Genomic DNA, 16,977 nt, shown 5'->3' on the forward strand with positions numbered 1-16,977 from the left:
GATATCACAAAGTCTTCAGATTTGCACATAAACGTTACCAGTTAATCAGAAAGGAAAACATCCAGTTTTAAAGCATGGCTGTTGTCATTCGGAGGAAAAAAAGAGGCATAAATTAAGTGCGGCCAACATTCATGCCAAAGACACATGTCTAGGAGTACCACTACGGCTGCCTAGCAACTACGAAGAGTGAGGGAAGGCAGAGCGGGGGTGCCCGGGAGGAAAAAGAGAAACAGAGATGGTGAAGGGAGAAGTCAGACTTCAGGTGGCAGCTAACACACCATAATGTGGGGACCTGCAAAAGCGAACGATCGAGAAACCGAGAAAGAAAAATGTAACAGCTATAAGGCACGGTTGATGCATATGCATTTTTAAACTTTTATCATTTTGCTAACATAAAGGTCTAATATTATGGGATTGAGGTATACGATAAATAAAATAGCCTTTTACATACAAATATTGTTACTACCCTACCAAATGGGCTTATTGTTGAAACCGTATTTCATTTATTATAATTCCTGCTGGAAAACCAAACAATTCTTGCATGTTTTCCATTGAGGAATTGTCTCAATTTGCCAAAAAGGTAAAATAACAACAACAACAAAAAGCCTGTTTATTAATACACTTAACAAATTACTTCTATATAATATCATTTTTTAAAAAGTCAACACCGCAACATAACTGGCTCCTGGTTGTACATTATACAATACTAATCACTTGAAACTGACATTAGCACTTTGACACCAAGTAATTTCTACATTGACCATCCCCACATCTAACCCTGTACCAAGCACACTTTTGGTGTTAGAGCTTTCCAAATTCACTCACCTCTGTCCAATGAGGCCTTGTTTAAAACAAGGGCGTCTTCAATATCATAGCCACTGTAACTCATCACAGCCACTGTCGCATTCTGTCCAGCCGGCAGTTTCTCAAATTCTATCAACTCGATGGTCTTTGTTTTGACCATAGGTTTTTGTGGGTACGCTAGCAGATACATGAGAGTATCAATTCTGTTCCGCTGGTTGTATCCAATGGTACCTTCATTGACATTGGGAAAGAAACCAAATGTGATGCTCTATTATGTCCAATAATTAAATAGCAATGATTACCGTGATAAACACATTAATTTCACTAATTGAAATGAAGAAAATATTCCAGTCAAACATTTCAAAAGCAATACCCTCACAGTAGCTAACAACTTATTTTAAAAATAATTTTTCTCAATAGTATTAAAAATTCCACAAAGAAGAAAAACCACACTCAAGATATACCAATCTAAATAATTTCAACCTTTTGGATTTATACAATTAATCTCATTTGAGGAATTTTTAGTTTCCATTGGTTAATTTCAAAGTCAACAATTCTGTATTTGGTTCTACTATATTCCAGGGCATGTCCAGTCGCTGGGGGAAGGTAACCAGAGCAACACCCAGAGCTGACAGGCAAGGAGTTTATACAGTGGGGCAAACAGATATAGTTCATGAAAAGAAATCAACAATTACAAAAGTTCTAAATGGACAAGAAAGCTGGAGAAAAAGAATAAAGAGGAAACTGAAAGCAGAGAACAGATTTCTTCATTTGCTTAACTACTCATTTATTAAGCAGTTCATAAACACCTATGCTGTGCCCAACAGTGGAGACGAAAAGGACCATGCCTGTCCCCTAAGGAATCCAGCCCTGTCCAGTCAAAGATGGGCTCTTCCCTCCTTAGCGATCAGCCTTTCCACCTGACTGGACCTTGGACGAGTTTTACTGTCGACTAGAAATGAAATCAGAATGTTACCCACCTCCCCTCCCCTCACCCCCTTTTCCCTACAGGAGTTCATTAGGGTTCACAGACAGGAACTAATAAACTGGACAGGATACCTGGTAACAGATCACTTACTGTTTCAGAAATAAAATCACAGCTGCTTGGGTTGTGGTCAAGTTCACTGGTAATAAGTTTGTCCTTTACATGAAATCATTTGAAATTTACGTTGAGACTTGGCTCCAATTGCATGCTTTCCCCAGCTTGAGGCAGGGTTCAGGCACTGCCCACCAGGCTGCCGAACTCTCCTCTGAAGCCCGAGACGAGCATGACCGTGCAGCAGGGGAGCGTACACGGCCGCACCTCCAGACAGTGGGGAAAGGGACCGGCTCCTGCTGTAAACTGCGCTACGAGGCCCAGAGCGTAATTCTCGGGCATTACAACTGACCACTGAATGGATCAACAACAAAACGGTTTAGCAAATGTTTGGTGCTTGTGATCTCATCAGAAATTTTTCTTTAAAGACTTTGAAAAGGACTTGAAGGAATACACATGTACAACTTTTTTTAGCAGCACTGGCAATGGTGTGTAGGTGAAAACATGATTTATGAACTATGAACTTCTATATTGTAAAACTTCAAAACGCCACCATACCCCATAATTATTATAAAAATTATGATCAACTGACTAGCTCTTTTGCCCAAAACAAGCTTTTTTGAGAAAACGTCACACAGAAATTAAATTGTTAGACTAGTCTGGGTGAAGCACATGTTCAAATTAGATTGCTTCTATTAGTATTTTCAGCTTCCTTAAACAGGGCATTGTGTGAATATAATAACTAACAATGAGAATATCTATAAGCTGAATTCTCCTTTTACAGCCCCATTTTGCCCTAAATACAGTCACCAATGATTTCAATTTCTTACTACCAGGGCATAATTTTTTTTGCAAAGTCGTATATTCTTGATTATACTTTCTTACAAAGTTACAAGTTGGCACGGAAAAGTATTTAAACGTAGGTTAAAATAGTGAGGAAGTTTATATTACGGTGGGATGAAAAAAGTTAGTAAGAACTCATATAGCTTAGAAAATGCATATACTGAAAAAAATAAAGCTTTATGCATTTAACTATTTTTCTGTCTTCCTTTGCCCAGTTTCTTTTCTTTTTTTTTTTTTTTTTAGATTTTATTTGTTTTATTTTTAGAGGGTAAGGGAGGGAGATAGACAGAGAGAGAGAGAAACATCAATGTGTGGTTGCTGGGGGTTATAGCCTGCAACCCAGGCACGTACCCTGCCTGGGAATTGAACCTGGGACACTTTGGTTCCCAGTCCGCACTCAATCCACTGAGCTACGCCAGCCAGGGCCCCCTTTGCCCAGTTTCTCTTTATTTAATCAATATTATTGCATACAATAAACTTCATCCATTTGAAGTTCTGATACACACGTCTGTGCAACCACCACTATAATCAAGATCTAGAACACTTCCAACCCACCCGAAAGAGCCCTGCCTCCGTCCCTGGCCCCAGACAACCACTGATCTACTTTTTTATCACTATAGATTCGGCTGCATTTTCTAGAATTTTATAAAATGGAAAGAGGCAGTATATATATTCTCCTGCTGCTTCTTTCACTTAGCACAATGATTCTGAGACACACCCATGTGGTTGTGTCTATCACAGCTCATCCTTTTTACTGCGGAGGCCTGAGTACTCCATTGTACACGTATGCTCACCTATGAGGGCTTTGGGGTGCTTCCACTTCTGGGCCACCGGGCACAAAGCTGCTCTGAACGCTCGTGCACACAACTTGGTGTGCTCCTTTCTCTTAGTCAATGCACACGCGTGGAACCTCTGCGTGGTTCCACAACGGTAGGGATAACGTGAAGGAACTGCTCTGGAATTTTCCAAATTGATTGCAGGATTCTGCATTCTCACCAGCAGCGTACGAGCATTCTGGCTGCTCCCCATCCTAACCAACACGGGACGCGAGTCCTTTTCACTCCAGTCATTCTATTGAGTGTGTAGTGGTATCTCAGTGTTAGATTACATTTACCTGATGGCTAACAATAGTGAATATATTTTTATGAGCTATTTATCATTCTTATTTTTTGTGAAGTATTTCGTTTTTGTTCTTCCCACCTTTCCATTCATTTGTCTCATTAGTAAAGAGTTCTCCTGGCTGGCGTAGCTCAGTGGATTGAGCACGGGCTGCAAACCAAAGTGTCACAGGTTTAATTCCCAATCAGGGTACATGTCTGGGTTGCAAGCCATGACCCCCAGCAACCGCACATTGATGTTTCTCTCTCTCTCTTTCTCCCTCCCTTCCCTCTCTAAAAAATAAATAAATAAAATCTTAAAAAAAGAGTTCTTTCTATATACTAGATACAAATCCTTTATGAAATAGATACATTGCAAAGACTTGCTCCCATTATGTGAATTAAGGTCTCTTTCATAATTCTTTTTCTGCCTTTTTAAAAATTATATTTTATTAACTATACTATTTCAGTTGTCCCAATTTTAACCACTGTTTATGTCCATGGGTCATGTGTGTAAGTTCTTTGCTTACTCCACTTCCTATACTTTATAGCCCCTAGGTTATTCTGTAACAATTTCACATTGTTAAGTATCTTTCTTTCAAAGAGCAAAAGTTTAATTTTGAGAAAGTCTAATTATTTACTTTTTCATTTTTATAGGTTGTAGTTTTGTACTCTATCTAACAAATCTTAGGTTCTTCAAGGTCATGAAGATTTTTGCCCATTTCCTTCCATGAGTTTTATGGTTTTAGCTCTTACATTTAGGGCTATGATTCATTTTGTGTTAATTTTTTTGTACAGTATGAGGTAAGAGAAGATGTCCATTTTTTCCTATTATAGATATACATAGACACATTTTATTTTGTTGAAAATATTTTCCTTTCCCCTGAATTGCCCTGAAACATTCACTGAAAAACAACTGCCCATAAATGTGTGGGTCTATTTCTGATTCTTGATTCTGTTCCATTACCCGTAAGTCTACCCTTCTTTCAATCTCACACTGCCTTCATTACTGTGGCCTCGGTAAGTCTTTGTTTTTAAGATTTTATTTATTTATTTTTAGACAGAGGGGAAGGGAGGGAGAAAGAGAGGGACAGAAACACCAGTGTGTGGTTGCCTCTTGCACTCCCCACACCAGGGAACCTGGCCCGCAACCCAGGCATTGCGCCCTAGACTGGGAATTGAACCAGCGACCCTCTGCTTCCCAGTCCGGTGCGTAGTCCACTGACCCACACCAGCCAGGGCAGCTTCAGGTAAGTCTTAAAATCAGTTTGTATAAGCCTTCCCACTTAGTTTTTTGTTTCAAAGATTCTTTTAAAATATCTGCACCTGATTTCTTAACAATTTTAATGTGCTCAAAGATTCATTCACTCATTGTGGAAACATTTATTAAGTACTGACTACACTCTGCTTAGGCTGGCACTGTGCTAGACACAAGGGATAGAGTGACAGACAACACAGACATAACCCCTGTCCTCAAGGAGTTTATAATCTACAGTCTAACAGGAAAGGCACCTGGATCATGATCCGAAGTTCATTTCCGTTGAGAAGAATTTTAGAAGTTTTATAGATGGAATTGCATAGAAGACATAACCTTTTTTATAAGTTACTCAACCAAGCTGGGATTGAGTTCCCTTGCCAGAAACAAAAGAACTATGCATGATATCTGACAATATATACCTGAAATAACAATATAACTGCAGTGTTATTATGAATGAAAAAAGAAATGCACGTAAATCATTTGTGTTTTCAGCAAGTGGCAACACTCACCATGAGTGAACAATGCTAGCAGTGATAAAACATACATGCCAGCACCCTGCAATACCGCCCACTCCACCTGCAACTCTAACCCACGTACTGAGCTCTAATTTAACCTCCAGAGCACTTACTATTAACATGCTAGTCACAAGAAATATCAGCTTACACCTAAAATAGTTAACAATGATTTTAATTTTTTTTGAACCAACAGCAGAATTGCCAGGGACCATTTGACCACAACATCTTTTCATTTTGTACCCTTAAATAGATAAAGAATTCTTTAAAATAAAAATTCACACAGAAAGTGGGGGAGGAGATGTAGAATAAAATGAAATGTTACGAGGATCTTTGTATACATCATGTTTTTAATATCTCTAGTACATCCCATCCTACTCTTTCTTAAGTGGGAGATACAAAAGAGGAAACTATCTGCTTAGGAATGGAATCTATTGAAAACAAAAACAAAAACAGAAGCTGCATTAGCTCCTGAGTTAAAAAAAAAAAAAAAGTCCCAGCAATTTGGAGTTGCAGGGGAAGAACTGGGGAGAAGCAGCCAAGACTAGGGGAGGTATGTGATGCATATTTATTAACAGAGCTGATGATGGCGGAAAGATTGTCTTAAACAGGAGAAATCGTCCCACTACAGGGTTGCCAACTCATAAAACGGGCAGATATCAAGGCGTGACTCACGGGAACTTGGCGCCTGGTGCCGGGGAGAGTATGTACAATGCAGCTGCGACACGCAGCCTTTACTTGTGGCACCGAAAGACCTGGGAACCTCGCCACTTCCACACACGTCTCCCTGACTCTTGCTCTGAACCCCGTCACAACAAACACTGTATGCATGGAAGGGAGGTGTTGCTCAAGAGCGTAGTAAGATGCCGTGTGGAAACTTGAACTTTATTAATACCTCAAAGAGCCTTAGATTTAAGCAACACCCTCTGCTGGTGTTTTGTGCCAGACTCGAGTCCGCTCTCTCTAGTGTGTAAGGTAAGTATGCCAGTCTCTGGTTTGCGCTAGGCTGGGTCTCCTTTGCAGTGACAGAAAAGGACTTCCACTTACTTCTTTCCTCTGCTGGGTGGGAGAAGTTTGTACTGAAAGGCAGACAGCAAATTTTCCATGCTGGCTAAAATGAACTCTGGGCTACTGTCCACCTTCCACAAGGACTGGTGGATGAACAGCACGTGGTCTTCAGGGCGCATTTAAAATGGGACAGTGCGACTCGAGTGGTCGGCTGTTAAGACTGTACTCGACTAACACGACTGAGAGAAGTCCAACTCAAAGTGCGAGGTCTGCGTTGCAGACCTGGGTCTCTGCTATGGGTTTTCCCCCTCTGTCGGCCTTTCCCTTTTGTGATTTTTCATGCAGACCTTGTTCGAGACTCCTGCAGCTATTTCAGTGTCCAGAGAGAAATGTGGCCATGTCATGTGCCAACTTTAAATGTACTTTTATCTCTCTGCTTTTCTTTCCAGTCAGGTGTTTTATAATAACAAACAGTAACAAAGGCTTTTTTTTATTACTTAAGATATTCAGCGGCTTTTGTCTTCCCAGCGTCAGCAGTAACGTCAGAGGATTGTATCCAAGGAGCTAAATGTGCAGGACCCAGGGTCAGAGCAGCTGAATACACCAACCTCAGAAAACACAGACAATGAATTGCAAATGACACTCAAAACAAAACGAGGAAAAAAACCTTCACACAGAAAACTACAAAAGAACTCTACAGACACTGAATTGGCTTTCTGTACACACTGATCCTGCTTAACTGTGTGTGGTAACTAACCGAACGCTTCAGATACTCGGGGCCACAAAATAAAGGCTTTGGCGGGGGAGGGTAGGTAGGGAGAGGAGTAACAAAAATAAAAATATTTCTTTCCTTCAGGTCTCTTATTTAAAAAAAAAAAGAAAGTGATCCACTATCATTTTCTGGAGACAGATAAAGCCCTTTCTATTTCAATCTTCAAACAAACACACTAAAGAGCGGCATTGGCGATGAAGTGATTAGTCTTCCGTTAATTCTGCTGAAGGTTCTACACAAAAGGTGTATTGTTTCAGCCGGGATTCACATCATGAAACAAAATGGTTTGGTAAACCCAATAGAAGTGATAGCCCTTTCATGACACACAGGGTTCAGTACTGTATATTTCAACTTGTTAGCAAGTCAGAAGCACAAGCGGGAAATCAGCCCCTACTGCAGCTGAGGATGAATGGGAAAGGCTAAATTGATGAGCCGCTGTTTAGATTTTCCCACTGGGAATTATTCCGAACTGTCCAGGCATTACATCATTCAGGTAAAGGGTAGCAGGACAACATGCTTCTTATTTCTTCATGACCAAGGAAAGGGCAATATAAAAACTTGAGAAGCATATAGACTCTTTATCCATAACGAGAAACAGAATTCCTTAATCATCTAGTTACAGTCCACTGCAGCTGATTCTTGGTAACTGAGAGCTAGCTGCATTCATTCTGCTTGTTACCCAAAGTCAGTGTAAAAACGTTTTAACAGTTTTTTTTGTTTGTTTGTTTGTTTACAAAGTTCCTGGTATCATACTTTAAATCAGAGATAAGTCATATTGATGTGATAGACATATATAAAAATAAAACTTATTATACTTATTAGGATTTAAATTATTTAAAAAAACATTACAAAAGAAGTTTATAAGCAGAACCGTTTTGCTTGGTGTTCTCTCTGAATCAACTTCGAGAGGAAACGCCAACTCATTCACACACGCGCCCCTCTCTGGCACTTCCCTACTGAACAGCCACACCCAAGTATCGGGGCTTTCCCGTGTAAGGCTTTCCCGTGATTTCCACACCTGTGAAAAAACGCTAGTGTCTTTCAAGATTTAGTCTGATTCTCTTCTTCAGAAATAACCTACTCTCCAGCCTTCAGTGATCTTTCTGCTCTCACTCCCCGAGACTGGCTCTCCGTCCATCACACTATAGTGAATTACCACTGTGTCTGCTGGTCTCTCCCACCAGACTGTGAGCTCCTCGAGGGCAGGGCTCTGTCCTCATCTCTGCATTTTCAGGTTCCAGCCCCAGTGTCTGATCTGGAGATGGTGCTCAGTAAATGTCACACGTGGGGTATAATACATAAAGCAATAGATGAGTGGATAAAAAGGAAGCAAAATAGGAAAATGAATCCAGAAACGGGGTGACAGGAATTGGACCTTTCAGAAGCTACAGGAACAGTTAGTTGCAAGGATATAATGGGTCCAATGACTGTCACCCAGACAATTACCAAGTGCTCGCTAAGACACAGGTGGCCAACACAAGGTCCGTGGGCCGAATCTGGCCCTCCTTCTTGTTTCTGCCCAGCAGCACTACCGCTCCTTGCCCCTAGTTAAGGAGGAGTTACATTTACTCAGTCCTAACATTACACTCGGCCCTTGGAAGGCAACCACGAGGCTGATGTGGTCCCCGGTGAAAATGAGTTTGACACCCCTGTTCTAATACATACTAGGCATCTTTATTTCTATTTCCTTTTCCTCTCCTCCCTCAACCTTGAGTTTTTCTGCTCGTTATTTCATCTCTCTGGGTTAACAACTTACATTTTACAGCAATTTTCATACTTACGCCTTCATAATTCTGTGACATTGATTTCATGTCCCTCTGTTTGGTCGAGGGAGCAAGTTCAGAGAGGTTTTCTCCATTTTGGTTTAAGCTTTAGGCATGACAGGGGCAGCTGCAAGTACTGCAGAATGCCACAGGGCTGCCTCAGGTGTCACTAACGCCCAATGCTAGTGCAGCAGGAAGGAAGACACGTCTTTTGTCCAAGTATTTAGAACCAGATCCGAGAAGGAAATCTTACCCATGGCCTGTTTTCCCATGGCGCACTGGTACGTGTTCCGTGGGGACTGGTTATGATGAGGGTAGGGGATCAGGCCGGCACAGACCCCGAGAAGAGTGAAGGGCTCAATTTCCAAGTGGGTGGTGTCTCTGGCAAGTTAATTAAGAGTCAGACGTCTTAGGCACCAAGCACTAAAATAAATTATCTCTTAAAGGGTACAAAAATAGTACTAAGTCCCCATGGGACCTAGATACCATATTTTTCGACCATAAGAGGCACCTAGATTTTAGAGGAGGAAAATAGGAAAAAAAATTTTGAAGTAAAAAATGTGGTAAGATATTTAATAACATAAATAATAGTTCACCAATGTAAATGTAAACAGAACTCAACAGCAACATTAACAACCATTATTCCTCCCAAATTTGCGGGGGAAAGGTGCATCTTATAGTGCGAAAAATACGGTAATAAAATTTACTGAAGTTTCTATAAATATATATAATACATGTAACAAATTTATATAACAAAACATCAATAACAAAATTTGATGCTAGTAAAATTGATAAATAAAATCTAATAAAACGTAAGTTATTTTTTAATGACAAACTTCTACTATTTGTAGAAATACAGGGAAGAGAAACTGTATGGACTGTCTATATAAAAAATAAAGTATTATTATATATTAACTACCAATGACAATAACACAAAGAAATGGTTAACTGAGCATATAGAAATGCAGATTGAAAACATCCACATGGATCAGTAACTTGCTTTTCTTCACTTTTCCGACTTAGATTAATGAGGAAGTGGTGTCCCCCCTTCAGAGGGGACTGCGTCTGCTTTTAGAACAGTCACCCGCAGTGCCGCGGGGACCAGCGCCGTGACCCTAGCTCAGTGCAGCTAGCAAGCACCTGAAAAGTAAGGCTAGTAAAACTGAAGACCTGCATTTTTATGTTCTACTTAATTTTAACTACCTTATATTTTAAAGCTCAAATTTAAATTTAAATAACTTGGCTCATTCATTTTAAACCTTTTAGTTATGTTTGTAACACTTTACATTTGTGAGTCAACTTTTTCAACTGTGTTATGAAATCAGATCAAGTATTTCCAATAAAATTCAGCATCCAAATTGAGAGGTGCTATAATTGCACACCAGGTTTTGAAGACTTAGAAGAAAATGTAAAATATCTCAATATTTTCATATTGATGCTGATACAATGTTTTAGATGTATTGGGTTAAATAAAATTATTAAAATTAATTTCATCTGTTTCTTTTTACTTTTTAAATGTGGCTGCTAGAAAATTTAAATTTGTGTACACGGCTTGCATTATATTTTTATTGGACAGCTCGGCTATAGATACTGAACACCAAGTAAGACTTTACCTACTAAGTGTCAGAATCTTTGTTACTTTCATAATATATTTTTGCAGAAAACTCAGTTTTGGCAAATGATAAAGCAACCCAGATATTTTAATGAGAAAGATAGCAAATTACTTTTAGGTCTTTGCTTAAAGTAACAGATATCACATCCAGGATAGCCCAGAATAAAAGAATTTGTTTTAAATGTAATGCTTTGTTTAAATAGTGGCCATTTGACATTCCCCATGTAAATAAAAACTATTTTTTCGTATATAAAGGTTGGGGTAAGCTGGAAGCTGAAAATGAAGAAGGTAAACATTGAAGTTTCTTCCTTTTTCATGACAACTTATATAAGATCATATATTATTCAAAGTCCAAACACTCTAGATTCTGACTTTACAAAACAGAAAGGAACACAATTACTCAAAATTATAACCTAAGTTTCTATCCTGAACAGGAAGTAGGACACTTCCTATCAAATGTCAACAACAGCCTTAAACTGCGCTCAAATTAAGCTTAAGCGACCTGCGGTTTGTAGTAACAGGAAAATTGGAAACAACCGGAATCTTCCCCAAGGGGGGACAAGTTAAATAAATTACTTACGTGTAGTCAGACAACACAATAAAAAGCAATTAAGGTAACAGATTTATATCTATAGCCATATTTTTAAAAATGTCATATATATGAATCAAATAATATTTAGAAACTTTTCTGTTTTTTAAAATAAAATGAATCGAAAGTATGGGATAGCATGGGGTGATTTGGTGATACTGACACTTGATTGTTACAGTCATTTATGGCAGTGAATAAAATAGAGAAAAACCCCTGCCTTCATGAAGCTTCTAGTGTAGGAAGGCAGATAATACACATAAATAAGTAATAAAATACCTACTTTACAGCTGTGATCATAAGGCAATAAGCACTAGAAAAATAAAGCAGTGAAGAGGAGTGGTCAGAGGAGGAATTCCTATTTTAAACAGGGTGGTCAGGAAGTCTCAACGCGCAGGTGACACCTGAGCAAAGACCTGGAGGAGGTGAAGGCGTGAGCACGCAGGTATGTGAGGCAGCGTTCCAGGCAGAGCGAACAGCCAGGGCCAAGGTGCCGAGGCAGAAGCATGCCTCGGGTGTTTGAAAAGGCCAGGGTTAAAACAAAGAGGGAAAGGAGGCAGGGGTTGTAGGTATGAAGCAACGTGGGCAGATGGTGTAAGAACTTGAAGGCCTCTGTAAGGATTTATAAAGGAGATGGAAAGCAACTGGGGGGGTTGAGAAGACAAGTGACCATTCTAGTCTATTAAGATAGACCATATGAGGACAAGTACAAAAATAGTCACAAGCCTTTTGCAAGCAATGGCAGTGGCGTGGACTAGGGTGACCTGTAAAGGTGGTAAAAAGACCTCAGGTATACACAGATCAAAGGTCCAGTAATATGTTAAGGGCATATGTGGGTATAGAGCACAGGTGGCAAACACAGGCCTGCAGGTTGAATCCACCTTATTTTATCCAGCCCTCCACCTTGTTTCTACCCAGCGGCAGTGCCAAGCTCTCGCTTAACTGTTAAGGACCAGTTACATTTATACAATCCTAAAATTACATTTAGTCCTTTAAAGGCAGCTGCGAGGCTGGTGTGGCCCCAGTGAAAATGAGTTTGACAGCCATGGTATAGTGGAAGGGAGGAGTCAAGGCTGAAACGGAGGTTTCTGGCTTGAGTAACAAGACAGATAGAATTGCTGTTTACAGGGTTACTATATAATAGTTCTCCCTTATCCTCAATCTTGAAATCAGGGGTATAAAAATAGTATTTTGAGAGATTCATATCTTTTTTTTAAGATTTTATTTTATTTTATTTTTTAGAGAGGGGAGGGAGTAAGAAAGAGAGAGAAACATCAATGTGCGGTTGCTGGGGGTCATGGCCTGCAACCCAGGCATGTGCCCTGACTGGGAATCGAACCTGCGACACTTTGGTTCACAGCCCGTGCTCAATCCACTGAGCTACGCCAGCCAGGGCAAGAGATTCATATCTTTAAAGAATTAAAATTTCTGACTGAAAGCATTATTTACTAGCTTATAATAAGACAAAAATAAAGTAGTATATTTCATTTGGGAACAGGAAATAAAAAAGTACTTTTTTGTAAAGATTTTATTTAGTTACTTTTAGAGAGAGGGGAAGGGAGGGAGAAGGAGAGGGAGAGAAACATCAATGTGTAAGAGATATATTAAGGGGCTGCCTCTCACACGCCCCCAACTGGGGACCTGGCCCACAACCCAGGCACGTGCTCTGACTGGGAATCGAAGTGGTGACATTTCGGCTCATAGGCGGCACTCAGTCTGCTGAGCCACACCAGCCAGGGCAGAAGTACATTCTTGTTGGAGACAAATGTTTATCAGCTGGTAGTATTAAACTGTCTATTTAACAATATAACTGCACAAATTCCAATTCCAGGTAAACTGTGTATCAGTAACACGCATCAGACAGGAACTTTTATATATGTCTTTTAATGCTTCTAAAAATATCACTGTTCTAGAAGAAATACTGTAAACATACCACTATTTTGTGTTGTTTATATTGCCATAAGTTTAGAGGTATTTTTACCACATACTATGTAGGTATGTCCACTGATAAAATTCTCTTTTTAGGTATAAAAAGATATAAAAAAGATATAAATACATCTTTTACATATCCTAATTTATTAATTCAATTTTGGCAGCAATTAAATGTCAAAATATCAGAGCTGCAATTCCTTTCAAAAAATGAACGCTAAGTGTAAAATGAATAGGAAAGAAAATGAAGTCTAAATAGGACTTACTAGCGGTTTTGTGGTAGTCTTACATTGGGATAAGTAATAGGTATAGCTTATATAAAATAGTATACTTGTAACAGTAAGTACTAAGAGAGCACACAACAGAAAAATTGAAAATGGCCCTGGCTGGCGTAGCTCAGTGGATTGAGCGCGGGCTGCAAACCAAAGCATCGCAGGTTCGATTCCCAGTCAGGGCACATGCCTGGGGTTGCAGGCCACAGCCCCCAGCAACCACACATTGATGTTTCTCTCTCTCTCTCTTTCTCCCTCTCTTCCCTCTCTAAAAATAAATAAATAAAATCTAAAAAAAAGTTACTTAAAAAAAAGAAAAATTAAAAATGAAAAGAAAAGGCAGTTTCTATAAGCAGAATAGGTTTTCATTACGGTCGTTGTGGATCCTACTTACTTATTAATTGTGTGCTCGTAGAGTGCCACGTTACAGTCATTTTCTTCATTCACATCTAGATATTCAACCAGGCTCTCATGTAAGAAATCTTCAAAATTCCTGGGAAAATATTGGTGAAACATACATTACTGAAAAGCATTTTATTGCAATATTTTATACGCAATAATGGAAGACATTGGCTTTCCTTCAGGGCCAAACACCCCTCTCTCCCAGAGAGCACCAGCGCACCGGGATACTTGAAACGCGCCATTCTCGGGTCACACGACGATCACAAAGCACTGAAATAACCGTAAAACATCTGTGATTCTTGTCAATCTGGTCTCCACTTCTAAAAATGTGTTTTACGACTTCAGGAATTCCGTAAGATGAGAGACCCACAGTATCTAAATCAACATATTGATGAAAGTCCTTCTTTCACTGCAAACACTTCATAGTCCACTAATTTATACCAAGAATCTATAATCCTCATGATCTAAGTTGATAAATACTTTACAGCATCCAAGCAAATTCCAAGACAAAAATAGGTTTTTTAACAGGCTAATATATTTAGTGGATAGGGATCAAAGACTGTAAGTGAAAATATAGCATTCTTAAAAGCTCAGCTAAAACGATACTACCGCTGAGTACATTACATAGGTGAGGACTAAGGAGACAGAGAAGTTTTGTCTTTGGCCACTTACCTGTACCCTTGAGCCAGCTCTTCCATATGCTTATTTGTGACTGCAGGCTTTTGTTTCTTAACAATTATGTAGGGTCTGGAATGGGAAAAATAAATTTATAGTAGTTCAACAGAAAAGTTAAGTCAGAAAAAAAAGTTTACTATAGGGAAATAAGGAGACCTGTAAATACGAACAAGTTTATTTCTGGATTGCTTGAGGCCGCCAGGTAATTCTTACACGTGAGTGTGCAGAGGCCTGCTTTCTCCCTCTCACACGCGAATGCATGGATGCACGCATCCGCCTGTGTCCGTTTGTGTGCACATGTATACACAGCCAGTACTCCCCCATGTAGCTCAGGAAACATTTGGTTCTCAGTGAAAACATAACTCAAAAAATGATACTCAATGAAGTCTAAAAGAAAATGAAACCTTTAGTGCCACATCTTAAAACTACGTAAATGCATCATACTAAAAGCATCTCCTATTTCACACTGCAAACACATGACCTACCACCCATGAAGTCAGCAGGCAGAGAAGAACTGTACTGAGGGTTACAATGGCGTTTTCTAGTGAGGGGCTGATGAATGTCAATGGTTCAGAGTGGTTTGATTTAGGGTGTCACTGGGCTATAGGGCAGGCTACCAAAAGCTACACAAGACCACAAAGAGAGTGGCAGTAAGCTTGCAGAGAATTACTTCACGATTTTTAGCAATGAAGAGGGTGTAAGATGGGAGAGCTTTTGGTCTCCATGTTCCGGTAGATTAATCTGTAACTGTCAGTGCTGATTTGCCTCTGAGGGCTTCGCCACCACGAGGAAACTCGGACACAAAGGATGGCATGTGGCACCGAAATGTCAAGGGCTGTTGCTATTTGCCTAAGCAGCTCTTACAGAGGAGCAAGTGACCACCAGACACTTGATGCACCTTACCCGAAAACCCAAATGACTCTCTGAAGACTAATGAGTGCTTTTAAAGAGTTAAGAGTAGCTGTGCAATTACAAGTTGCTGAAAAATGAACTGGGTGAACTTTTCATGGAAATCACCTTCAAGGGCTGCAGCTGAGTTCAGGTTAAGGGACTCAGAAGTGAGGACAGAAGCAGGAATAGGAGAGAAAGGGACCACATTAGGCCACCTCAGTTACTTTTCACTTTTACTCAGTAAATTCTAATTCTTCCTGCCAGATTTGTGATATGCCATTATAAAGTTATTTCTTTTAAAAAACAAACAACCAACCAAAAAAAAAAAAAAAAACCCAACCAGTTTTGCCCTGCCCGCATAGGTCAGTTGGTTGGAGGACTGTCATGCACCAAGGTTGAGGGTTCAATCCCCCGATCGGGGCACATACAGCAATTAACCAATGAATGCATGGGTAGGTGGAATAACGAGTAGAAGTTTCTCTCTCTCCCCCTTCCTCTAAATAAGTAAATAAGAACTAGTTTTCTTTTTAGGCTATGCTATATTATATTACATGTAAGGAAAGAGAAAAATCCTAAAAGAGAGTAACCTAGAAAACATCATTGTTTTTCCCACCCATAAACGGACCAGGCTAGCCACAAGTATCTGATGTGTGCCAGGCACCCCACAAGGCACTTACCACATCCATATTTTTTATTCTTGCCATTTCTCAGCCTTTCTCCTTCCCTCCTTCGTCCCAGTACTATAATCTTACCCACCCTTCAAAACTCAGTTCACAGCAACAGAAAGTAGTGGATAAAATCCTAATTGTTGGAGTCAAACAAACTCTAAGGACTTCTGAGTAAAAAGCAGACTCCATTGGTAGCTAGCTTTGGGTAAGTTACTTAGTTTCATAAAACCCTAGTTCCTCGTTTGTTAAATGAAAATAATAGTTGAACCATAAAGGGCTAAATGTAGTTAAAGCCTTACATGTAATATATCTATTAAAATAATAAATAATGGCTATCACTGACTGCTAACACAGCTGGTTGTTATTAGTATTAATTCTGCATTTGCCAGCAGACTGAGCTCTCTGAGGGCAGAGACTCTCATTAATCTTTGAATGCCCAGCACCCAGAATGCATATTCATGAGGTGTTTGCTAACTGAATGAAATTTATCTTAACAATGAAAGAGGTTAAAGCGGATTCAAAAATAAAGTCTTTCTTTCAGAAATGAACATAAAGAGATTCTTAATGACTCTTTTTAGCAACTCATACCTGCACAACCTTCCTCCATCAGAGGAAATGTAGACACAACGGTCTGTGAGATTTGTGGAGATGGAAACAAACTCATTGATGTACCCTGCTCTTCGCATCAGTCGGAACGTATTCACTAGTTTCTTATGGTCTCGAATGACACCCAGGATGTTACCTAAGCAGCAGGAAGATTATTTAAGACAGAAATAAAAAATAAATCCTACAGGACCTAAATTACACACTCAATGAAAAGGATAAGCAGCGCTGAGCAGCCATTTGAAA

At 39.6% G+C, this 16,977-nt stretch overlaps 1 protein-coding gene across 1 annotated transcript in view; it reads right to left on the minus strand.

Moving 5' to 3' along the window:
- POLR3B (RNA polymerase III subunit B) overlaps nt 1-16,977 on the minus strand; it is a 105,059-nt gene that overhangs the window by 34,146 nt on the left and 53,936 nt on the right. The window contains exons 16-20 of the mRNA XM_045826370.1: nt 16,717-16,870; nt 14,567-14,641; nt 13,887-13,985; nt 9,347-9,474; nt 826-1,035 (exon numbers count right to left, since the gene is read on the minus strand). Of these exons, the coding sequence (XP_045682326.1) occupies nt 826-1,035; nt 9,347-9,474; nt 13,887-13,985; nt 14,567-14,641; nt 16,717-16,870 (666 nt within the window). The remainder of the gene's footprint in view (nt 1-825; nt 1,036-9,346; nt 9,475-13,886; nt 13,986-14,566; nt 14,642-16,716; nt 16,871-16,977) is intronic.

Source organism: Phyllostomus hastatus, unplaced genomic scaffold (genome assembly GCF_019186645.2).
Source record: "Phyllostomus hastatus isolate PE091 unplaced genomic scaffold, TTU_PhHast_1.1 phas_scaffold_755, whole genome shotgun sequence".
NCBI classification, from domain to species: Eukaryota; Metazoa; Chordata; class Mammalia; order Chiroptera; family Phyllostomidae; genus Phyllostomus; species Phyllostomus hastatus.